The sequence below is a fragment of the Ahaetulla prasina genome, chromosome 3, assembly GCF_028640845.1.
Source record: "Ahaetulla prasina isolate Xishuangbanna chromosome 3, ASM2864084v1, whole genome shotgun sequence".
NCBI classification, from domain to species: Eukaryota; Metazoa; Chordata; class Lepidosauria; order Squamata; family Colubridae; genus Ahaetulla; species Ahaetulla prasina.
The window spans coordinates 188484089-188509417 of record NC_080541.1 but is presented as its reverse complement, the minus strand read 5'-3'; the positions used below and the strand labels follow the sequence as shown (position 1 = coordinate 188509417).

General features: G+C 44.5%; 1 protein-coding gene across 1 annotated transcript; it reads right to left on the bottom strand.

Moving 5' to 3' along the window:
• Positions 1-708: 708 nt before the first annotated feature.
• LOC131195060 (basic proline-rich protein-like) lies at positions 709-24064 on the bottom strand (the record flags this gene model as incomplete). The annotated part of the gene is made up of 2 exons (XM_058176687.1): positions 24029-24064; positions 709-2193 (listed from the first exon to the last, which is right to left on the bottom strand). Coding segments are annotated over exons 1-2 (1521 nt in total), but the record flags the coding sequence as incomplete, so codon positions are not given.
• Positions 24065-25329: the final 1265 nt, after the last annotated feature.

The following is a 25329-nucleotide window of genomic DNA, read 5'->3' as shown; positions in this document are numbered from 1 at the left end:
ATCGGGAGCGCAGACAGCAAGAGGCGAGTCCATCAGCGCATACATGGCCGCCCTGAGGAAAGCCTCAAAACATTGCAGTATCGAGACTTGACGAGGCATTGCTGGAGCAACTCATCCGTGGGTCAGGGACATCCGTTTGGAGGCGGCTGCTGTCTAAAAGCAACCTAACGCTGGCAAACGCCTTGGACGAAGCCAGGGCTCACGAGATGTCTACCCAAGCGGCGGAAACCCTACAAAGCCGCACCAACGGTTGGTGCAAAATCAACCCGGTCCACAATGAAGAGGTCCAGGCCGAATCGGACGGTGAGGAGGAGGAGGAGGAGGAGGAGGAGGAAGGAAGGAAGGAAGGAAGGAAGGAAGGAAGGAAGGAAGGAAGGAAGGAAGGAAGGAAGGAAGGAAGGAAGGAAGGAAGGAAGGAAGGAAGGAAGGAAGGAAGGAAGGAAGGAAGGAAGGAAGGAAGGAAGGAAGGAAGGAAGGAAGGAAGGAAGGAAGAAGGAAGGAAGGAAGGAAGGAAGGAAGGAAGGAAGGAAGGAAGGAAGGAAGGAAGGAAGGAAGGAAGGAAGGAAGGAAGGAGGGAGGGAGGGAGGGAAGGAAAGGAAGGAAGGAAGGAAGGAAGGAAGGAAGGAAGGAAGGAAGGAGGAGGAGGAGGAGGAGGAGGAGGAGGAGGAGGAGGAGAAGAAGAAGAAGAAGGGAAAGAGGAGGAGGAGGAGGAGGAGGAGGAGGAGGAGGAGGAGGAGGAGGAGGAGGAGGAGGAGGAGGAGGAGGAGGAGGAGGAGGAGGAGGAGGAGGAGGAGGAGGAGGAGGAGGAGGAGGAGGAGGAGGAGGAGGAGGAGGAGGAGGAGGAGGAGGAGGAGGAGGAGGAGGAGGAGGAGGAGGAGGAGGAGGAGGAGGAGGAGGAGGAGGAGGAGGAGGAGGAGGAGGAGGAGGAGGAGGAGGAGGAGGAGGAGGAGGAGGAGGAGGAGGAGGAGGAGGAGGAGGAGGAGGAGGAGGAGGAGGAGGAGGAGGAGGAGGAGGAGGAGGAGGAGGAGGAGGAGGAGGAGGAGGAGGAGGAGGAGGAGGAGGAGGAGGAGGAGGAGGAGGAGGAGGAGGAGGAGGAGGAGGAGGAGGAGGAGGAGGAGGAGGAGGAGGAGGAGGAGGAGGAGGAGGAGGAGGAGGAGGAGGAGGAGGAGGAGGAGGAGGAGGAGGAGGAGGAGGAGGAGGAGGAGGAGGAGGAGGAGGAGGAGGAGGAGGAGGAGGAGGAGGAGGAGGAGGAGGAGGAGGAGGAGGAGGAGGAGGAGGAGGAGGAGGAGGAGGAGGAGGAGGAGGAGGAGGAGGAGGAGGAGGAGGAGGAGGAGGAGGAGGAGGAGGAGGAGGAGGAGGAGGAGGAGGAGGAGGAGGAGGAGGAGGAGGAGGAGGAGGAGGAGGAGGAGGAGGAGGAGGAGGAGGAGGAGGAGGAGGAGGAGGAGGAGGAGGAGGAGGAGGAGGAGGAGGAGGAGGAGGAGGAGGAGGAGGAGGAGGAGGAGGAGGAGGAGGAGGAGGAGGAGGAGGAGGAGGAGGAGGAGGAGGAGGAGGAGGAGGAGGAGGAGGAGGAGGAGGAGGAGGAGGAGGAGGAGGAGGAGGAGGAGGAGGAGGAGGAGGAGGAGGAGGAGGAGGAGGAGGAGGAGGAGGAGGAGGAGGAGGAGGAGGAGGAGGAGGAGGAGGAGGAGGAGGAGGAGGAGGAGGAGGAGGAGGAGGAGGAGGAGGAGGAGGAGGAGGAGGAGGAGGAGGAGGAGGAGGAGGAGGAGGAGGAGGAGGAGGAGGAGGAGGAGGAGGAGGAGGAGGAGGAGGAGGAGGAGGAGGAGGAGGAGGAGGAGGAGGAGGAGGAGGAGGAGGAGGAGGAGGAGGAGGAGGAGGAGGAGGAGGAGGAGGAGGAGGAGGAGGAGGAGGAGGAGGAGGAGGAGGAGGAGGAGGAGGAGGAGGAGGAGGAGGAGGAGGAGGAGGAGGAGGAGGAGGAGGAGGAGGAGGAGGAGGAGGAGGAGGAGGAGGAGGAGGAGGAGGAGGAGGAGGAGGAGGAGGAGGAGGAGGAGGAGGAGGAGGAGGAGGAGGAGGAGGAGGAGGAGGAGGAGGAGGAGGAGGAGGAGGAGGAGGAGGAGGAGGAGGAGGAGGAGGAGGAGGAGGAGGAGGAGGAGGAGGAGGAGGAGGAGGAGGAGGAGGAGGAGGAGGAGGAGTGCTTACCTGCCCGGTGGTACAGCACTTACTGCACTCAATGGGGCAAGGGCAAGTTTTCGCCAAGCTAGACTTGGCCCAAGCCTATCAACAGCTGCCCGTAGATAGCAGCACAGCCGAAGCGCAGACAATTGTGACTCACAGAGGGGCTTTTAAGTGTACCCGGTTACAGTTTGGGGTTAGTGTGGCTCCAGGGTTATTTCAGAACCTAATGGAGCGGCTATTGCAGGGCCTACCAGGGGTGGTACCATACTTTGATGATGTACTGGTATCCGCTGAGAATCTAGAGGAATTAGGGGTAAGGCTGCGAAAAGTTTTGGGCATTTTCCGGTCTGCCGGTCTCACAGTTAAACTGAACAAATGCCAGATCGGGGTTGAGTCTGTGGAATTCCTGGGCTACGGATAGACAGGAAGGATTCACCCCACTGAGAGCAAGGTACGGGCCATCAGGAAGGCCCCGGTTCCAAAGAACAAAACGGAGTTACAGGCATTCTTAGGTCTGGTCAACTTTACGGTATTCTTAAGGAATAAGGCAACAGTAGCCGAGCTGCATAAATTACTAGCAAAGACGGCTGCATGGTCTTGGGGAAAGGCGGAAGCTAGGGCATTCAAGGGGTAAAGAATCTCCTATCGGTGATAGCCTCCTTATCCAATACAATGGCACGCTGCCATTAGTGTTAAGCTGCGATGCATCTCCCTATGGGGTGGGGCTGTGCTCAGCCACAGGTTACCAAATGGCACAGAAGCCCCTATTGCATACTACTCCCGAACCATGTCATCAACTGAAAGGAATTATAGCCAGCTTGATAAGGAAGCCTTGGCTATAGTCTCCGAGTAAAGAAATTCCATGAATATGTATTTGGTCGTGATTTTGAAATCATCACGGACCATAGACCTTGCTAGGTCTGTTGGCTGGCGACAGCACCCGTGGCACTTTCGCCCAATCTGACCCGATGGACTATCTTCCTGGCAGCGTATTCTTACAAATTACTACACCGGCCAGGAAGGAAGGAAGGAAGGAAGGAAGGAAGGAAGGAAGGAAGGAAGGAAGGAAGGAAGGAAGGAAGGAAGGAAGGAAGGAAGGAAGGAAGGAAGGAAGGAAGGAAGGAAGGAAGGAAGGAAGGAAGGAAGGAAGGAAGGAAGGAAGGAAGGAAGGAAGGAAGGAAGGAAGGAAGGAAGGAAGGAAGGAAGGAAGGAAGGAAGGAAGGAAGGAAGGAAGGAAGGAAGGAAGGAAGGAAGGAAGGAAGGAAGGAAGGAAGGAAGGAAGGAAGGAAGGAAGGAAGGAAGGAAGGAAGGAAGGAAGGAAGGAAGGAAGGAAGGAAGGAAGGAAGGAAGGAAGGAAGGAAGGAAGGAAGGAAGGAAGGAAGGAAGGAAGGAAGGAAGGAAGGAAGGAAGGAAGGAAGGAAGGAAGGAAGGAAGGAAGGAAGGAAGGAAGGAAGGAAGGAAGGAAGGAAGGAAGGAAGGAAGGAAGGAAGGAAGGAAGGAAGGAAGGAAGGAAGGAAGGAAGGAAGGAAGGAAGGAAGGAAGGAAGGAAGGAAGGAAGGAAGGAAGGAAGGAAGGAAGGAAGGAAGGAAGGAAGGAAGGAAGGAAGGAAGGAAGGAAGGAAGGAAGGAAGGAAGGAAGGAAGGAAGGAAGGAAGGAAGGAAGGAAGGAAGGAAGGAAGGAAGGAAGGAAGGAAGGAAGGAAGGAAGGAAGGAAGGAAGGAAGGAAGGAAGGAAGGAAGGAAGGAAGGAAGGAAGGAAGGAAGGAAGGAAGGAAGGAAGGAAGGAAGGAAGGAAGGAAGGAAGGAAGGAAGGAAGGAAGGAAGGAAGGAAGGAAGGAAGGAAGGAAGGAAGGAAGGAAGGAAGGAAGGAAGGAAGGAAGGAAGGAAGGAAGGAAGGAAGGAAGGAAGGAAGGAAGGAAGGAAGGAAGGAAGGAAGGAAGGAAGGAAGGAAGGAAGGAAGGAAGGAAGGAAGGAAGGAAGGAAGGAAGGAAGGAAGGAAGGAAGGAAGGAAGGAAGGAAGGAAGGAAGGAAGGAAGGAAGGAAGGAAGGAAGGAAGGAAGGAAGGAAGGAAGGAAGGAAGGAAGGAAGGAAGGAAGGAAGGAAGGAAGGAAGGAAGGAAGGAAGGAAGGAAGGAAGGAAGGAAGGAAGGAAGGAAGGAAGGAAGGAAGGAAGGAAGGAAGGAAGGAAGGCACGAGACGCCCTGAGCAGATGCCCGTTACCAGAGACTATCAAGACCCCACCCGGGATACCAGTTCTGCTAATTGACTCTTTGGACTCTGGCCCAGTCACATCCAAAGAGGTGGCTCGGCGTCATAAGGACATTACAATAAGAACTGTAATTGGTTGGGTACAAGAGGGTGGCCCGCGCCGGGCGGCGTTTAAAGAGTTTGTAAAAAACGTGGGGAACTCTCAGTTCAAGGGGGGTGCCTGCTATGGGGGGATCGAGTGGTGATCCCGGAGAAATTGAGAAAAAAGGTATTGGATCTCCTTCACGAAGGCCACCCAGGGATCGTGAGAATGAAGGGCCTAGCGAGAAGCTATGTGTGGTGGCCCTTAATGGACTCGGAAATTGCTGAAAGGGTAGGGAAATGCCAGGCCTGCCAGGAGTCCAGACCGCTACCCCCAACGGCCCCGATTCGGGAATGGAGAGACCCCAGGGCCCTGGTCTAGGATCCATATCGATTTTGCCGGCCCCTCCTCCTCCTCCCTTTGAGTGGGTGCCAGGAGGAGAGGGCTCAAGAGAAGCAGGGCTTGCCAGGTCTTCTCCTCATTTTCTGAATCATCCGAGTCCAGGAGTCTGGGTCCAGGAACCTGGGTCACAACACTATCCTCACCGCAGGGCCCTTCCCCGGGCTGACGATCGGGATGCGGTCGGGCTGGGTTCTGCTCATGGAAGGCCTGCACCAGGTCAGGGCATGAACGCCGGAGGCATCTACCCAGGAGAAATCAGTCCCGTATCCCTTCCACGCGATCAAATATTGGAAACGACCCTTCAGCCAGCGGAGTCTCGTGACGCTGTGGACTTCAGATTCTCGATCCGCACCAGGTTGTAGGCCCCGGAGATCGAGCTTGGTGAAGATCGTGGCCTCAGGAACCAGAAGGGACCGTGAAAACGGGTGGATCCGCATGGATCGTGGCAGGGTCAGTCGGTAGGCTACCGGGTTGATGACTGCCTCGACAGGGAACGGGCCGATGAATCGGTGGTCCAACTTTACCGGGCGGTCGGACGGGAGGTGTTTGGTGGAGAGCCACACCGGTCTCCAACTGCCAGCGGGGCGTTGCCAAATCAGAAGAAGGCCAGAATTACTCACGAATATATTCTTCCTCCATTGATACAGTTTGCCCAAATTCATTGCTTTGTCCAAGACAAAAACCAGGAAGTCCCGCCTCCTATTTATAGTCTCTGCAGATGTCACTGCATGACAATTATGACTTGGCTTTGTCCCAACTCTTCCGCTGCTGCGCACGCCGATCAAGCCTTCGTAATCTTGCATCACTCCAAAACTGTTCTTGGGCGTTGCCAAATCAGAAGAAGGCCAGAATTACTCACGAATATATTCTTCCTCCATTGATACAGTTTGCCCAAATTCATTGCTTTGTCCAAGACAAAAACCAGGAAGTCCCGCCTCCTATTTATAGTCTCTGCAGATGTCACTGCATGACAATTATGACTTGGCTTTGTCCCAACTCTTCCGCTGCTGCGCACGCCGATCAAGCCTTCGTAATCTTGCATCACTCCAAAACTGTTCTTGGGCGTTGCCAAATCAGAAGAAGGCCAGAATTACTCACGAATATATTCTTCCTCCATTGATACAGTTTGCCCGAAATTCATTGCTTTGTCCAAGACAAAAACCAGGAAGTCCCGCCTCCTATTTATAGTCTCTGCAGATGTCACTGCATGACAATTATGACTTGGCTTTGTCCCAACTCTTCCGCTGCTGCGCACACAACTACAGCGAGGGTCCGACCTGGGTAACAGGAAAAATCCTAGAGATAACCGGACCAAAATCATATTTAGTAGAGATAGAGGATGACCGGGTATGGAAGCGCCACATAGACCAGATAAGGAAACGCATAGCCGGTAAATCAGAAACAGACGAAACAGGCCCTGACTACCCAACGAATGAATCCATAGCTGACTCAAACCCGGGGCAAATGCGGGACTTATCTGAGTTCCAGGAGGTCCAGCGACGCCAACCGGTTCCTTCGGAAAACAACAGGGACGACTCTGCAAATAATCCAGGGCCGGATGGCCTAGAGGAGGAGCTGAGAGGAACAAACAGTCCCTCTGGTCAGCTCGACTCACTCCCAGAGAATGAATTGCGCAGGTCCGAAAGAGTCAGGAGACGCCCAGTCTACTTGCGTGATTACGTTGAAAAATAAGATGTTAATTTTATGTAAATAGTGGTAAAGTGTTTTCTGGGAGGGAAGGAGTGTAATGTATCTTTAAAAGTTTTGGCGGGAAAATAGCACGTTGCTGATTGGTTGAAGCCTCCGGCTAAACTGTATATAAAGAGAGGTTTTTCCCAGCACTGGCTGCTGGGTTCACCATATAGTAAAGAGCTGTTGTCACTATCCTGGTCTCCTGCCTCGTTATTGCCCGAATCTAACAGTAGTCAACCTTTTTATGCCTACCGCCCACTTTTGTATCTCTGTTAGTAGTAAAATTTTCTAACCGCCCACCGGTTCCACAGTAATGTGCTGTGTATTGTTGTCTGTGCATGCCTCTTGCGCATTGTGGATTGGGTTGGGGGAGTAGCGCCGGCTACCAGCTCTGCTTGTCTGTTACAGCTGGGTGGTGTGGGGGGAGATGTGCGAGCTATTCTGGGGCAAGGCTCTTTTGTTTGCAGTCGCGCTATAGCACCATTTAGTTTCACTTACGTAACGTGAACTAAACTTATGCTCAGGCGATACAAATAGTATATTTTCAGAAATTTAAATTGTCACTGGAAATTTTATGGAAACCTAATGAAAATGTTTTTAAATAATACTATGAAATTTTTTTAAAAAGTCAATTAAATTAAAAAAAAAGGAAAGTGCTTCAGTATTGGACAAAACCCCTACTGCCCACCATGAAAGCTGGAATGCCCACTAGTAGGCGGTAGGGACCAGGTTGACTACCACTGCTGTAGAGGTTTGATGGGTTCACCAACTAAGCCCTCACATCTTGCCCCATTACAATAAGAAGAACCTTAACTTTTCTTTACAATTGAGCTGGTACTACAATAACAAATTTATTCCTCCCGATTTCAAAGGACAGTAGTTGAACTGCATGTGGAATGAGAGGCTAGTATCCATCTCCTGAATTATTGGCAGAGCTGACCATATCAAGAGAGTATCAAACAACATCCATAGCTTGCCAGTGATTTCTAAGTTGCTAACCATAGTTCAGAATATATGTACATATCCTTGAATAAATTACTCATCCCAGTATGACTATATATGCAGCCATTGGTCTCTACTGGCCCCTCAGGAGATGTGCCTTATCATAAGACTGGTTGGGGATGAGAGAATAGTTTGAATTCATCAAGAAATTCCATTATACAGGACAGAATGGGATAGTTCCTTCTATCTTTCCAAAGATATGAACACATGCAAAAAGATTCCATTAAAGCCTGCCTTAACAAACAGAAAGATTAAATGACCAGAAGCTGTCCGTTATTGTGGAGACTTCTGAGCGATAAGACATGGCTGCATGTGTAGGCTTGTCCCATAGCAATGATTGGCAACAAGCGTTCGTGAAACAGCTGTCTTGATAGTTTCCATTCAGGATTGTATGCTGTGTACTTCAGCTTCCCTTTTGCCCTCAGCTTGACAACCACTGCGGGCAGAGAAAATGGCTCCAAATGTGTTTATTGAACAATGTACTGTTGCACTAGAGAAAGCTTGACAGCAAGACCTCCTACTGAATAGAAATATGATGATACCTCTTGTGGTCTATTAAGTTACCCTTTAATTATCAAGGGCGTTGCTGCTGTGTGGGTAGAATCTGGGCCCGGCTCCATTAATAACGCAGTCAATGACAATACGAGATGATAAAAAAGAGAAAAGGGCTCAGTGAAAGCCTTCGAAGAGGGCATAGCCAAGCTCAGGATAGTTAAAGGATGATAAAATGGTGAATTGTTTGCTTTCTTTTAATGTGTTTGTACATGGGCAAATCTTAGAACTGGGAGCTAATAACTACTTGTACACAATTCTTGCATTCTTCATTTATTGAACAACTTGACAACTTGAGTACACAGCATAAGTTAGGAGAAAGAGGGCAAAGTTGATTCTAGAGAATTTGAACTTGTAAAAGCCTCGCTATCAGAAATGAACGATCCAATGCTGAAGTTCAAAGAAGGAATATTATAGAAAGCTTTCTCCAAACTGGTGACCAGAAGATGTGTTGGAAATTTATTAATAGACAAGCAACCTGCATTGTCAAGTCAGTTTTTAAAAATCTAATTGCTGTTTGCTTGAAGAGACCTCCTAAAATTCCTTAAAATCCTAGACCCAATCTTTCCACTGAAGTACTGCAAAACTGTGTTAAGTGAACAAAAGTCACTGACAAGTGATCTCAAAGTCCTGTAGCCCATTTCCAGTGTTAATGCAGTGCTTTTTTAAAAAAACTCCTCCAACATTGTTCAAATTATATTCTGCCTTGCAAGCATAGGTGCCTGTAAGGCAAGAAAATCCAGACTAAGTCCAGTTGGTTTGTGTAAGCTATAGTCTTATTTCCTGCAGCAATTTGAGAGTTCAGAGAAAACACCCAATTCTTCAGAGAAACTTGAAATATGCCAGTCAGACTTTGCATGTAAAAGCAAAACCTGTTTTCTGAATGGGATTTAGCTTAGTTTTCTTCTTGCATAACAATTAACACCATAGGTGAGGGTTTTTTTCCCCAAATTTTGGTACCTGGGGCATGAATCTTTCCTCCCCCGCCCCCTTGTACCTGCCTCACTCTGGCATTCAAGGAGTCTACCACTGAAAGTACAAAATGACTTATTTCAGGAAATGTAGAAACTATATTTCTTCACCTGTCACTTAATCCAGTGTTTCTCAACTTCAACCACTTGAATATAGGTGGACTTCAGCCCCTAGAATTTCCTATTCAATGCTGGCTGGGGAATTCTGGGAAATGAAGTCCACACATCTTCAAGTGGCCAAGGTTGAGAAACACTGACTTAACCATTCACGGGAAGCATCTGGATGGCTGATTTCAGTCTTGGTTTATTTAATTCAGTTTAACAACCATTTAAGTCATTTAACAACAGCGATTATTCAAAGTCATGATGTTGGTGAATGAGTAATGGTTATGACCAGTCCTCAAAGTTTCTGCCATCCCAATAGTTCTGCAGTCACATAATGGCAATTTGAGCACTTGGCAACTGGCTGATACTTATGACAGTTGAAGTGTCCTGCAGTCACTTGATTTTGATTTCTGGCCTTCCTGACAGTTTCCCACAAGAAAGTCAATGGGTAAACTGGTAGGGAATGTCACAAGATGCTTAGGTAAGTCTCCCCTAGCCATCCACCTTCCCCCCCAGCCCAAGGGTGCATTCCACTTACCTTTGCTACCGGTTCACAACGGGAGCGCACGCATGCACAGAGCATCTGTGATGATATCCGGGCAGGTGGGCGGAGCCTCCTGCCACCTTTACTACTGGTTCACAAGGTCTGGACCAAACTGGTAGCAACCCACCACTGCCCCAGTCCCTCTGCGCTCATGACTTGCCTTGCCAGCCACCTGTATACCCTTGCACATCCTCCCCCATCCAGCAGCAGCCAGTCCAAGCACCATACCACAACTCCCTGGCCATCGGTGCATCCCCTTGTTCCCTCTCATTTACCTGCTTGGAAGCCACCTGGAACTTACATCTTCCTGGTAGCTTCTCAGTGATTTTGGTTTTTGGAATCCAACAGGAAGTTGTGAGGAAGTGCTTGCTTAAGGACTCACAATCCTTGCTTAACGATAGCAATAGAGACTTTGTACCCACATCACTTAGCAATGGAAATTCTGGTCCCAATTGCCATGGTAATTCAAATATCACCGGTATTGTCTTTCAAACCCAGAGGCCCCCTTTGTCCTTACTTTTTCCCATGGAATGATTTCATTTTCTTGGCAACAGCAGAGATACAGGGAAATTATGTTTTGTGAGATGTTCTTTCTCCAGTGCACACACCAAGCTGTAAGCACTTCCTATGGTGGGTTTATTTTTCCGATGTACGCTTTGGGGTCAGATAGGTAGGACTGCATCTAGCTCAGAAATCATTTGCTTCGGGCCAAGGACAACCCATTCACATACCGTAAGCAAACTGCTTGATTGCCCCTGGCACTGAATTACTGATGTAGGATGCCATATTCTAAGGGTGAAGAAACACTAAAACAAATACTTTTGATGGGGATAGACCAGTGATTGCTTGATTTGTTACTTTGCTTCAGAAACCGAAGTACGGTAAGGAAGAACTGTAAGAGTATAAACCGGAAGAGAAGAAAGCCATAGAAGGACCATCTCATTCCTTAGTCAAGGCTCCAAAAAAAAAAGCCCCCAAAAAATCACACTGTCTTTGTGCAAGCTCTCTTCTTTAGGCTCCCCCAGGAATTATTTTCTAGGAATTGCTTTTAGGAACATCAACTATAGAGTAGTTATATATATAGGTAGAGCTCATAGGAAAAGAGCTCTGAGCCAACCCGGCTTAGTACATTGAACAGGATAAAAGCAACCTGTTTTCTCTGAAATGCCTTCATTCTCTTTTGACTCTCCTTGCAATCAATCTGCCACCTCATTCCTGCTCTCCGCCCCCCCCCCTTCCAATTTGCAAATGTGGTACCAGAGCTGTGCTCATTCCCTGGTTCCGATCCCTGCCTCCTGCTCCACAGAAAGCCAGGGGATCAAAGATAATGACTGGAACAATTGCAGCAAGACGGAGCTCCTCTACTCCCTGGGTTGGTTAAACATTCTCCTGGCAGTATTGGGTAACAAGATCCACCACAGGATAGCCTTGGCAAACAGGAGAAGCTTGCCAAGAAGCAGGATGCGTGACAAGCTGCTATTGCCTCCTTGCCAATCTCCTGCATTAGCTATTGACTGAAAATAAAACTTCACCCACTTCAGTCCCAATTGCCTCCCCCATCTGTTCTCCACTGAGTTTCATTATCTCATGTTGAAACTATGCTTCGTTCTCTCTGGCGTCCAGTTGGCCACAGTCACATTGCCTTGAGGGCAAGCTAGTTGCTGGTGCCATAGAGACTCATGTCTGTATTTCATCTTATATGTTTACAGCTATAGCACCTCCGACATGCTGTATGCATGTATCTCTCGCTCTCTCTTTTTCTTCCCCCCTCCCTCTCTCTCTCATATGAATACTTTTTCAGCATGCTTTTTTGTGATTTGCTGATTATTGATCAAAACAAAATATTAATGTGTGCGTGTGTGTGTAGGTGCAGGTGCAGGTGTATATATGTACAGATGGAGGTGAGTAAGAGGTGAGTAAGAGAAAACATGACCATGTGGCACGAACTACCAATTGTCTGGACTCAGAAGCAAAGCAGGTTGAACCAGTTTCTACTACTTAGATGGGAAGCCAGTATAATAATAATGGTGCATAATAATATTAATAATAAAGCATCCTGGAACGATAGAAGCAAATCATTCTTCATTGCTGCCCAAAATTAAATTTCTATGTCCATAAAATCACCAGGGGTGAAGCTCAGCTTGAAGAAGACTTTACTTTAGGTAATTTCTGCTTTGCAGTCAGTAGAATAATTTATAACTTTCTGACTCGGAAACTTTCCCATATTTTTGATATATCTAAGCAATGCTAATAGCAATAGCATCTGGCTATAGGCCATGATGGGTATGGTTGATGCACATAAAAACAGGCAGAATTTTTATTGCACTATCATGGCTGCCATCTTGTGTCTTTTATCCATACCCTGCAGTTGCCCTGTAGGACATCCCATGATTATATATATATTTTTCTTGCTGTCCGTGTGATGGCCTAATGCAATGTAAACATTTTAGGAACAAGTCTGCAGGGAAATTAGAAACATTCAGAAAAGAAGTTAAATCTTTATTTATTTGCAAGATGGAGGGAGGGAGGGAGAGAGGTCTAGAATGATTCATCATACTGGCTTTTTAGAAGCAACCATTTGGTCAGAAGTTTTTGGCAACAGCCTACATACAAAATCTCACTTCAGAGTGAGTGTGCTGTAGAACTGCAATCACTCCATTTCGGGCAGATTAAAATAACTGCCTGGAGCGGCCTTGCCCAACACAGCGGCTGCTTCCAGAATTCCTAGCCAAGGGCTGATCACTCTGAAGGAACCCAAGGAGGATCTAGTTTTGCCGAATGCTAAATGGCAGGTGGTTGTGGTCACTATAAAGCAGCAAACCTCTCACTTTCTTTTTCAAAAGTCTGACAGTCCCGACATTTTTGTTATGCTGGAGAATAAGCACTGAAAATCAGGTCGATTATCTGGAAGGGAGAAAAAGGCCCCAGCTTCTCAAAGCAAGCAAAAACAAAATAAGCAAACAGATAACAAGCAAAGACGTGCTGGGATGGATTTTACGTGCATATTCCCACTGCTAAGAAGGGAAAAATGCATAGCTAAAACAGGACCTAAAATAAATACATGTTTGAATAAAATTTGCATATGGTAATCTGTACGCACAGTACCTTACATTTAGAACTATCTACTATGACTAAAGCAGAAATATACATTACATGAAAGCAGAGAGGATTGCGCCAGAGGTGGGTTTCAGCAGGTTCTGACCAGGTTTGGAGAACCGGTAGCAGAAATTTTGAGTGATTCGAAGAATTGGTAGTAAAAATTGTGTCTGGGCCCGCCCCCATCTATTCTCTGCCTCCCAAGTCCCAGCTGATCGGGAGGGAATGGGGATTTTGCAGCAACCTTCCCCTGGAGTGGGGTGGGAATGGAGATTTTACTATATCCTTCCCCTGCCACGCCCACCAAGCCACACCCACAGAACCAGTAGTAAAAAAATGTGAAACCCACCATTGGATTGCGCCTTTTACCTAATCTTTCTATTGCCCAAATGCTAATCTTGGTGACTAACTCTTTGCTGGCACCTAGCAGATTTCATCTAGATTTCAGCAGTCCCTATCTGGAAGTTCTAAGGATTTCCTTCCTTTCTATCCTCCTTCCCTTTTATAAATTTTGAGGAACAGTATAACTAACAAAACAAAGGATCTAAAAATGTCACAGATTTTTTTCCAGTTTTCCATTCATATATCATTAATGACTATGAAAGTATATTATGTTGCTTGTTAAAATTAAAAATCGTTGATGAACTTTGAGCCAATAATAAACATCAGAACCACGCTCAGCACAATATAAACTACCAGCTGAAATTATACACTATTTGAATTGATACTAAGAATCAATTCCGATTAAATATCCCATGGTTAAAACATAGATTATTTATATAGAGAAATCCAAATCGATGTACAAGTTATTATCCAGGAAGTTTCCATTTTGAACTGAACCTTATGTCAGATTTACTTTAAGGTACAAAGTTATGCTTGTAGCATAGCCCCACAACTTGGTTAACCATACTTCTGAGGAAGAAATCAAACAACTTTTCCAGGAAGAAGGATATAACATCCTAGTGACGGTTAGCGTATACAAAGCTAACTTTGTAGACTAGATTTTCAAGAGTTGTGTAGTTTAGTAAAGTTTAATAAGTTGTAGGTTGAAATGGGTATTTAGCTTTTAAAATTTGTTTCATTCTAGTAATATTGAATTTTACAAGATCACTATCAAATGTTTAAGAATGATTCCACTTGCTCATTACATTTGAGTTTACATTTAAATTTTTTTGATTTAAATTTAAAAAGTAAAAAAAAGGTTCCAATGATCACAGCTATGTCACACGATTGTCGGAAGCTTTTTTGTTACTTTTTAAAAGATTTTTTTACTACCTGTTCACCCGAACCTGTAGTAAAAAAAATGCTTTAAAAAAGTTTTTAAAAAAAGGTTCCGATGATCGCGCGGCACAACTGTGATCTTGGGAACCTTTTTTTCACTTTTTAAAAGCACTTTTTAGTACTTGTTCGCCTAAACTGGTAGTAAAAAATGCTTTTAAAAAGTTAAAAAAAAGTTCCTATGATCAGCTGAGTGATGCACAATCATTGGAATTTTTAAAAAACTTTTTAAAACATTTTTAACTACAGGTTCCAGAGAACTGGTAGTAAAAAAATGCCTAAAAAGTTTTTTTTTAAAAGTTCCAACGATCGCGTGTCGCTCAGCTGATAGTCTGAACTTTTTTTTATTTTTTTACTACTGGCTGGGCGAACTGGCCGGAACTGGTAGCATTTCACCCCGGGACATATTCTCCCCTGCCTCTGAGAAAATCCAGAGCAAGAACCATTGATTGAGATTGCATAATATTTTCTTCCCTTGAAAGGGCTTCTGGTTGTTCTGGTAAGATCCTCTCACTGCATAATTCCTTGGGTTCCCTTCTACAGTACAATACAATGCTTATACTGGATTGGACTGAGCAAACTCAGATTGCATTTTCCTAGCCTTGCATAAGAGTTGAATACAAATTGCATGGTCCCTGTGTGATTTGCTTAACTAAGTACTGAACAAAGGCTGGCCTGATTGAAAACCCAGCCCCATCATAGCATTCTCTGAATATGACTTTGGACTAGTCACTTCTGAACCTGGCCTACCTTTCATTGTTGGGACTAGGAAAAGGTGTGCCTATACACTCAAAAAACACATTAATTACAACAGGGCTGCCCTTTCCCAAACCTGGTCTCTGGAAGAATAGTTTACTCAGAAAGGGAAATTCAGAAAGAATGGAAACCACAGTCCAGTGGTGGGTTGCTACCGGTTCTCCCCAGTCCGCAAGAACCAGTAGTAAACATTTTGAGTAGTTCCGAGAACCAGTAGTAAAAATTCTGCCTGGCCTGCCCACAATCTATTGCTGCCTCCCGACTCCCAGCTGGAAGGAAAAAACTCAGGGCTTACTTGACAAAGAAGAGGAAAAAAAACCCAAGACACCGTCGCTTTAAATTGAGAAGCCAAGAAGCCTCCCAACTGATGGGCTCGCTTCTCAGCCAGGAGATTGCTTGGCAAAGAAGAAGGGGGGGGGGGAAACGCTGTCGCTTTAAATTGACAGAGCTGGAAGCTCCTTTCTGGGTCAGCTGAACAACAAATTAGATAAGTGGAGGAATTCTTATATGGTTCAAAGTTTTTGAAGTTTTGGGGTTAGTGCAACATGGGGCTTTGTGTTTCTAAAAAGGTTTGGGTGATTTCCATTGTGAAGTATCCTGTCTTGAATGAGTTTTCTGCCTGTTTGTAAATGGAGCCGAACTTCCGGCTTCCACTTTCTATGTTCTGTAAGCACCGGTAGCTGTTTTCTGCTTACAAAGTTTCCTTTATGCAGCTGGCAGGAATGTGGAATTCCAGGCAGGTTCCTTGTTAACAGCTTAATTATTTCTTAATTATCTAGTAATATTTATTTGGGAAATGAAGAAGGGGGAGTTTGATTCCTTCCCAGAACAGATTAGTGGGGTGGGGAGGGAATGGGGATTTTGAAGTAACCTTCCCCTGGAGTGGGGAGGGAATGGGGATTTTAGGCTTGCTGTCAAACATCAGCCATAATACTAATGACTGTTTTGAACAATATGCAGGTTGTATTACATGAATGGCTATTTTATATGTGAAATTATGACTGAAACCTATATAGGTTCACACTGTCAGGAAGTTTGTTCTTAGTTTTAGGTTGCTTCTCTTTTTGTTGAGTTTCCATCCATTGCTTCTTGTTTTGCCTTATGGTGCTTTGGAAAATACTTCTTTCTAGCAGTCCCTTAAAACCTGTTGCCTATCACACTCTTGGGCAAAGCATGTGAGCCATTTCCTCCTTTCATGAAAGTGCATCTATAGCAGAGGTCTCTAACCTTGACCACTTTAAGACTTTAAGACAGCAAAGGCTGAGGAATTCTGGGAGTTGAAGTCCACAAGTCTTAAAGTGGCCAAGTTTGGAGACCCCTGATCAATAGTATGTAGATAATAAAGTTGAAAAAAGGTGAACAACATTTTTGCAGAACTATAGATACATTGAGGCTGGGTGTGACAAGGAATGGCTGGGAGGGGAGGGGCCAGGCAAGGTACTCCTTGATGTGAGTGACATTGAGCTGGCCACGCCTACCCAGTCACATAACCATCAAGCCACGCCCACAAAATAAGCCACACCCACAGAACCGTTAGTAAAAAAATTTAGAACCCATCCCTGCCACAGTCTATATGTAAAAGGAGAAGATTCAGCTCTGAAATCATTCTGCAAACATGGGACGTGGTGTTAAGAGAAATTAGAGCACTTTTGAATGTAAATTTAGATGTGTCACTGAGGATTGCATTACTATTGCTGGTGGAAAAACAGGGTATAAATGAAACAAAAAAGGAATTGATTGTAAATTTGATAATGGCAGCTAGATTAGTGATGGCTAAATATTGGGGACGAAATTGGGATATTCAAAGAAATGAGCGGTACAATGAAATTTGGAGTATGGCAACAAATGATAAATTAACAACAGAAATTAAATTTTAAAAAGGGATGATTAAAGCAAACAATTATAATGAAATATGGGGGTATTTTATAAAAACAGTGTTGGTGGAAGGCAAAGCGAATAAATCTACTCAAGAATATATGTTGTTTTGGAAGGGATTAGGGCATAATTGGAATATATTGTATATCTTTTAGTTGTTATAGAAGAAGAAATATAAGGAAAAAAATGGTCTCTGGGTGGGGTACACTGTAATATTTGTATTTTTCCCCCTTTTTTTAATTTAGATTTATATATACTATGTTTGTATTATTTGTATTTAAAATAAAAAAAATATTTTTAAAAAATCCTGCAAAAAAGACATACAGCTCTTGCAAACCTGGCTTATAAATCCTGCTCAATCAATGCTAACTGGGTATAGAGACACTGACAGTTTCATCCGTGTCTGTTTTTAGCTGTTGATCAAGCCCTATAGAATCAGTTTGCCAATCCTTCTTTGGGAATGATTTCAGTGGTGAAATCCATTTTTTTTTTACTATGGTTCTATAGGTGTGGCTTGGCAGGCGTGATGTGACTTGGTGGGCGTGAAATGGCTTGCTGGGCATGGCTTGGTGGGCGTGGTGTGGCTTGCTGGGCGTGGCTTGGTGGACATAGCAGGGGAAGGATACTGCAAATTCTCCATTCCCTCCCCACTCCTGGGGGAAGGATATTGCAAAATCTCCATTCCCACTCTGAGGCCAGCCTGAAGCAAGACCCCAATGCTTTATAATACAAGTGCATTATGTTTATTTGTTAGGATTATAACAAGATCAGATATTACCAACTTGTATAAAAGTCAACGTGTCACTTAGAAAGCAGAAGTATACCATTGGGCAGGTATATGGTTTTGCAAGCTTTCGGGAAAGTGCAGAAATATTTCTACAAACTGTTTTTGTAACTATGTGGCAAAGAGGAGGGGGCATCGAGAGTAACACGTGTATCCAGAAGGTGTATGATAAGAGTAGACCATATATGGGCTTTTGTTTATTTCAACCAATTAGGATAACTTCTTCTTTTCTCTTATGGCAATGTCTGTAACCAAAAAGTATAAAAGATTATGTTTAAGCCATGCTCGAGGCTCAGACCTTTGTTTTCCACCCGAGTGGGGGTCTGTGTCCTATTTGCGCAAATAATAAATTAATTCTTGTTTCTCAAATCCTTCGTGGTCTTGTCTCCTCACTTTAAGACGTAAGTTTTCTACAACATTTACTGGCGAGCCAGCCAGGAGGCAAGGGGTTTTTGAGACCCTCTGAGTGGTGGCCTTGCCCACTGCCCCTGTCCTGTTGTGCCAGGAAAAACCTCCCTTTAATTGGCGCCACCGGACCTTTGTTCCGAGGGACTTTTTGCTGGTGCAAGGCAGGGCTGGTTGCGGCAACCTCCACAAGAACCACAGGTGGAGACAAGAATAAAGCCTAGGAACTGGCCAGAGGAGGACATCAGCCTGCAGGCAAGTATTGGGGATAAGGAGAAACCCTCCCTATAAGTAGGGACGGTTGTGGAGGACTGATCACCCTCCATTAGTAAGGGAAAAGGTGGGAGGACTGTTGTGTGAGTGAATGAAGTCATGCTTGTGTGAAGTGGAAAGAAAGGGGAAAAAAAACACAACTCCCTTGTGTTTCCTGAGTGGAAAGGACCCCATACCTTCCTCTCAAAATCCCTCTCCCTATTTGTCTTGTCTGGTGCCCTGGGAAAATCATGAGGGGAGGAAGTGTACCCTTTACTCCGTTAGAATGCATGTTGATGAACTTTAAGGCAGGGTACATGTCCCAAGACTATGGCATTAAGTGGAGCAGATGGAAACTGAGAACTTCTATAAGGCAGGGATATGGAATACGTATAGGAAGGAACCAGTGTGCCATAGGTAGAAAAAAAAAAGAAAAGAAAGAAAGAAAGAAAGAAAGAAAGAAAGAAAGAAAGGACACTGGAAAGGGAAAAGGAAAAGGAAAAGGAAAAGGAGGCTGGCAGAAGCAGGGGTAGGTTTTGAAAAAGCTACAGAGGTGGGTTAGGATGAAGCCAGAAAGGGAGGGGCCAAAGGGTAGGATTTTCAAAGCCCCCTCTCGCAGGCCTGGCAGAAGTGACTTCTGCAACAGAGTTATTAACACTTGGAACATACTACCTGACTCTGTGGTCTCTTCCCAAAATCCAAAAGCTTTAACCAAAAACTGTCTGCTATTGACCTCACCCCATTCCTAAGAGGACTACAAGGGGCATGCATAAGAGCACAAAAGTGCCTACCATTCCTGTCCTATTGTTTCCTTTCATTATATCAAATTAATATAGTTGCTGCATACTTTTGCTCATATATATGCTTATATGATATGTAGTTGTTTTATGTTGATGCTTGTGTATATTGCTGTGAAAAAAAAGGGAACCCTTGTGGGGGGAACAGGAAGAGAAAAATTTCACAGTTCTCAAAGAGGCCCTCACGCAAGCTCCTAGGTTAGGATTACCAACTGTTTGCAAATACAAAGGAAAATGTAACAGCTGGGGAGGGTCTTACCCAGAAAACAGGAATTGTTAGATTTCTTATCTGTTTAATGCTGATGCTGGTTTTTTTCAAGTTCTATCTGCAAGCTATCCATCCCACCCCTCCCTAATCCTCCAACAATGCCTTTTCTCACCCAGAAAGGGAGGAGGAGGGGACCCCTTCTCATGTCTTTTAGCCCTGCAGATGACTCAAACCTGTGGAAGCCAAATACATGGGTCAAGATGCTTTCCCCAAAAGAGACATTCCATCCATTTGAGCCAGTAATTGGATTTGGATCAGCCTCCACTGAAAGTCACCACAACAACAAAGTGGAGCAGAACTTCCCAATGAAGAAATGGACATGTAATGATTGGACATGTAAGGATCAAAAGACTTTTTTCAATCCCCAGATGGGAGAAGGGTGGAAATTCATTGTAAGGTTTTCTTTCTTGTTTTATGTATTCATGTAAGGATTGTATTTGAGTGAGTGTCACAGCAAGTACTGAACACCTTAGATTTCTGTCAGATGGAAGAGAAACTTGCCCCATGAAAGAACTCCACAAGCGCCAAGTGATTCCTGGAGACCAGCTGAGAATGAATATTTTCAAAAATGTGGTCATGTTGATATGCATGAGTTTTGTTTGGGATTTTTCTCTTTGCAGGAGAAACAATTTTTGTCTTTCTGACCTGATTAGTGGACTCTTTTACTTCATCTGAAGATCCAAAAGGAGCTGTGCAACCTTGCACTCTACAGATTGTGTTACTGAATGCTGTTGTTATTATTGTTGTACTTGTGAACTGCAACACTGTGATTAATATCATCCTCAGCTTCCTATGTCTGTATATGGTGTTACAGATGGTATAGATGTTAAAGGAGGGGAGGGGGATGCGGGGAAAACCCCAACTAAAAGATAAAATTCGGGACTGGTGTCAAACTGTGCTTGATGGTCAGGATAGGGAAGATCAGATCTCAGGGAGGTCTGGGATTGTGGCAAAAACTACAATCAAGCAGGGGAAACAGGCAAACGTATCCTTGGATGTTTAGGGCTCTGTATATAGGAACTGTTTCCCAAAAAGGGGTGTGTGGAGGTCTCGATTGGAAACGAATTGATACGTTAAATGGCAAATCTGCATGCTTAGAGCAGGTAGAAAATCTGAAAGGGGACTGTGACAATCAGGATTATAATGTCCATGAGTTAGAAATAGTTATTTGTGATGTTAAAATGGCGAAAGGAGTAGTATCCTTCCTCCCTGTATACCCCCCTTCTTTTTTGCCTTGGAAAAGAGAAGTAAGAAGGGGGGGTGCGGTTTGTTCTCTCTTTTACACATTTTTTCTTTGCCGAGCCTGTCTGAGAGAGAGGTAGGGCAAATGGGTAGCTTGTTCCTGCAACGCTGCATGCATATGGCAGCTAAGCAGATATATTTTCAATCCTGCTCTGAATTGCGATTCTGATTTTATTTTTTAAATGTTTGAGGTGTTTAAAATCACTTTAGATAACAGAGACCTGATGTTAAAGTTTGGAACAAATATATTTCAGAGCAGAGACCCAAAAATACCTCATGTAGGTGATTTCTTTTAATTTTGAGGGGTGTTCTTTTTTACCATACTCTTTTATGTTTGTAAGTCTGTGAGTTTTGAATGATAAGGGGTTGAGGAGATTTCTACGATAGTCTGGATATTTTAGCCTAATGTTAGGAGGGGATGGATTTTGAGGATCTTAACCCAGAGGTATGAAGGAAAAAGATGACTGGACTTATTCCTCAAAAATAAATAAATAAAAAAAAGTTAGATCCTACCTTAATGGATGTTCCCTTAAGGAGAGATTATTTTGTTTATGTGGATGGAAAAAGAAAGTAGTAGAAGGTAGGAATGGATATTTGGTTTGGCTAGCTTGGAAGCTTGTGATCCACTTACAAGTCTGTTCAGGTACTTGTAGCTGGTTTGGCTTGGTTAGAGGAGTGTCTGGAATGATGGTATTGAATGCTGAACTGGGGTCTACAGAGAGGACCCTTGCATAGTTCCTTGAAGATTCGGGATATTGTAGGATGTAGTGCAGAGCCATATTAAAAGCATCATCTGTTGATCTATTTGCTCAGTATGCAAATTGCAAGGGGTCTAACATAGCACATTTCTAGTGATTTATTGAAGATACGGGTGAAGATAGGGGCCAATTGGTCAGCAAAGACTTTTAAGCAAGAAGGAGTTATCTTGTCTGGGCCTGGAGCTTTTCCTGGCTTTTGTCTGTGAAATAGGTCCTGCACTTCCTTTTCTGTGATCACTAGGGGTTATGATGGGATGGGGTCAGTTATAGGTGGCTTGGCTGGTGTTGGTGTTGGTGTTGGTAAAAACAAGTTGTGCATTTCCTTGAAGCTTGAGGCAATGGTGTAGCTGGCTTATGATAGAAATGTGACACTCCTCAAGTTGGTTATTTATCGATGATAGGTAAATACAGTAATAAGGAAAAGGGAGGTTACTTTCCTGTATGAGGAATTGCTGAAAGAAGAGTCATGGGAAGTTGTTTGGAAAGAAAAGGTGTTAAAGAAGGAAGTCTTTTCACTTGTTTGTAGCAGTGGAAGATGGCGTTATGAAGGGGGTGTTGGCCCAGATATGAGCTGGGAAAAAGAAACCTGTAGTGTTTTTGTCTAAAATGGATGGATTCTGTAGTAAGAGGTTGATCTTGTGCATGCAAGCAGTAGCTACTACTGTTATTTTGGTGGAGGAAAGTAGAGAATCAACTTTTGGTGGCATTGGTGGTGAAAAGTCCACATCAAGTGCTGACAATTTTAACGCAGAAAGCCCAAAGGTGGCTTACCAATGCTGAGCTTTTGAAATATGAGGTTATCCTGTTATCACAAGAGGATTTAGTTCTCTCGACTGATAGGAATTGCAATCCAGCAGAATTCCTGTCAGGGGAGAGAAAAGAATGGGATAATGTGGAACACAGTTGTGTTGAACCAATCAATTTAATAGCAGAAGTCTGAGAGGATTTGGAAGATAGTCCTATAGTGGGTGGTATCAATGTATTCATTAATGAGCCTTCCCGGGTGGAAAAGGGGAAGAGGCTGATCGGTTATGCAGTGGTGAATGGTGACACTACTGAGGTACTGGAAGCAGAATGGTTGCCATCTGATTGGTCAGCAAAGATAGGTGTAATGTTTGCTTTATTATAAGAGTGAAAGTTGTTAACAAATGAAGTGGGTAATATTTATACTGATTAAAAGTATGCATATGGAATATTACACTCCTTCGGAGGATCTGGATAGAACTAAAGCAAGTGAATTTTATAATGACTTTATTTAAGAAAAAAAAAGGGGGGGGCGGTAAAGGCCCAGAATGGCTGGCTATAATGCACATTGAGGCACATAAGAAGGGAACTTCTAAACTAATAGATTAGTGGATGAAGCTGCAAAGACAGCAGCATCATTAGGGGGGAATTGATGATCCGAATCCCTGCTTTGGAATTTGATGTGAAATCTGTATTCACTGATAAGGAAGGAAAACAAATGGTGAAAGAAAGGGTGAAACAGGTAGATGATAAATAGATAACAAAGGAGGGATTGCAAATTGCGAACAAACATGTTATGAGAAACATATTGAAGAGTGAACCTATTTGGAAATAAAAGTGTTATTAATTTTGTTAAAAGGAAAATCACATATATTTGTAAAGGCATGTAAACGATAGCCATGCAAGTGGGAGGTGGAACCATCATAGGAGGAAAATGACCTTGGGAGGCACAGGAATTGAACTATTCTGTAGTGTTAGACATGGAACAGCAAGGTAACCTAATGGCCACCTTCGGAAAAGATGGTAATTGGGCCCTAACCTCGAACTTAGTGGGATCTGTCTGCTATGCCCGAAACCGTACTACCAATTGTCACCAGGTTGGATCTTTATGGTGTTTATCCACCTGGAATAATGGCGAATGGTGGTCAGGTAAGGGATACCAGCCCACAAAGGAGGCTATGGTCCTCTCCAATGTCTCCATCCACAGCTCATATATCGCCAAGCAACATAACACCTCCCTTGTCTGGTTAGCCCCTGATGGAATGTATTGGATAATGCCTTTTATTGGTTGAAAAGAGATCCACGGCCCAGGCTATGGTATTATGGGAATATGAACAGGTTAACACGTATGAACAATGTACTCTGGATTATGAGTTTGAGACTACACGTTAATCTAACGATAATAGTGTAGTCACAAGAGGGGGGAATGAAGCAAGACCCCAATGCTTTATAATACAAGTGCATTATGTTTATTTGTTAGGATTATAACAAGATCAGATATTACCAACTTGTATAAAAGTCAACGTGTCACTTAGAAAGCAGAAGTATACCATTGGGCAGGTATATGGTTTTGCAAGCTTTCGGGAAAGTGCAGAAATATTTCTACAAACTGTTTTTGTAACTATGTGGCAAAGAGGAGGGGGCATCGAGAGTAACACGTGTATCCAGAAGGTGTATGATAAGAGTAGACCATATATGGGCTTTTGTTTATTTCAACCAATTAGGATAACTTCTTCTTTTCTCTTATGGCAATGTCTGTAACCAAAAAGTATAAAAGATTATGTTTAAGCCATGCTCGAGGCTCAGACCTTTGTTTTCCACCCGAGTGGGGGTCTGTGTCCTATTTGCGCAAATAATAAATTAATTCTTGTTTCTCAAATCCTTCGTGGTCTTGTCTCCTCACTTTAAGACGTAAGTTTTCTACAACAAGCCAGAGGTGGTATTTGCTGGTTCTCCGAAGTGCTCAAAATTTCTGCTACCGGTTCTCCAGAACCTGTCAGAACCTGCTGGATTTCACCTCTGAGTGATTTTCTGACTTCTGAGCCTAACCTGAATCTCTGGGAAGAGTGTTAGCCCCTCTCCCATACCGATTATGCCCCCATCCCACCCACTCACCCCAGGCTCTGGAAAGCCCTTAAGACTTGGCTCTCTTCCCAGGCTGGAGGTTAATATGTTTGTTATGCAATGTGGGGCTCCTGCCATATTTGTAGCTTATCATTCTGATTGTTTTAATCTGGGCTGCCGGTGTGTTTTCGCTGCTTTAATTGTTTCTTGAATTTTACCCAGAGTCTAACAGAATGGCTAGCCATAACAAATTGAATATATTAAATTAAATTAAATAAATGAAATCTGTACTACCTCCCTCTGTTAGTCTTTCAATATTGGAAGATTGCTATCATGTGGCCCATTACTCTTCCCTTCTTTATACTAAATAGCTCTTTTAATTGTTTTTCCATAGGATTTAGCCTTTAAGCCCCTCCCCATCATCTTTTTTGCACTCTTTCTCGGGCCTCAGCATTCTTTTTTCATTTGTGGCATACCGTGTTCCAGGTCCAACATACAGTGACCAGTGCATCAAAAAACAGATCTATTGCTTTCTGGGATCCCAACATTGTTCCTTTATTGATGCAGCCAAAGATTGCATTGGCTCTTTTGGTGGCTGCATGCTCTACCTGTGGCCTATCATGACATGCAGTTCCCACTCACGACTGTCACTGCTAAGCCAGTTATCGCCTATTTTGTGCCACTGCTTCTAGTTTTCCTACCAAAGTGCAGAAACGAACTTAGTCTAAACATACTCAGTTTTTGGAACACCATTGAACAAGGGCCTAGTGTTCAAGTCCACAATATTAAAAGATCCTTTTGAAGCTTGGGTCTATCTTCTGATGTATTATCAGTCTCCCTCACTTTGTATCATCTGCATATCTGATGAGCATCCTTTCTATTCCCTCATCTAAGTAAGTTTTTAAAATGTTGAAAAGCACTGGGCTTATTCCCCCTTCTTTTTTTTATAAAGAAAAGAGTGAAACAATATTAGCTCTTCTTCAGTCTTCTGGAACTTTCCCTCTACTTCAAGACTTCTTAAAGATTACTGTGAGAGATTTTAGTCAGAGGCTATGAAGAGAGACAGAATCAGAAAGATCCTTTAGCTTTTAGCCAGAAATTGTTTGGGTAGATTGCTTTATATTCTGCAAAAAAGGAATATTTTGATCCAAAATGGATTTTTAAAAATGAGCATGGCTTCACCCATATCCCAGTTTTAAGGCAGCTACATTTTTATTCTAATGAAGAGCATATAAAGCTCCTTTATATGGAACCACAGTTTCTCTGTTTTGATGGACAACATCTCT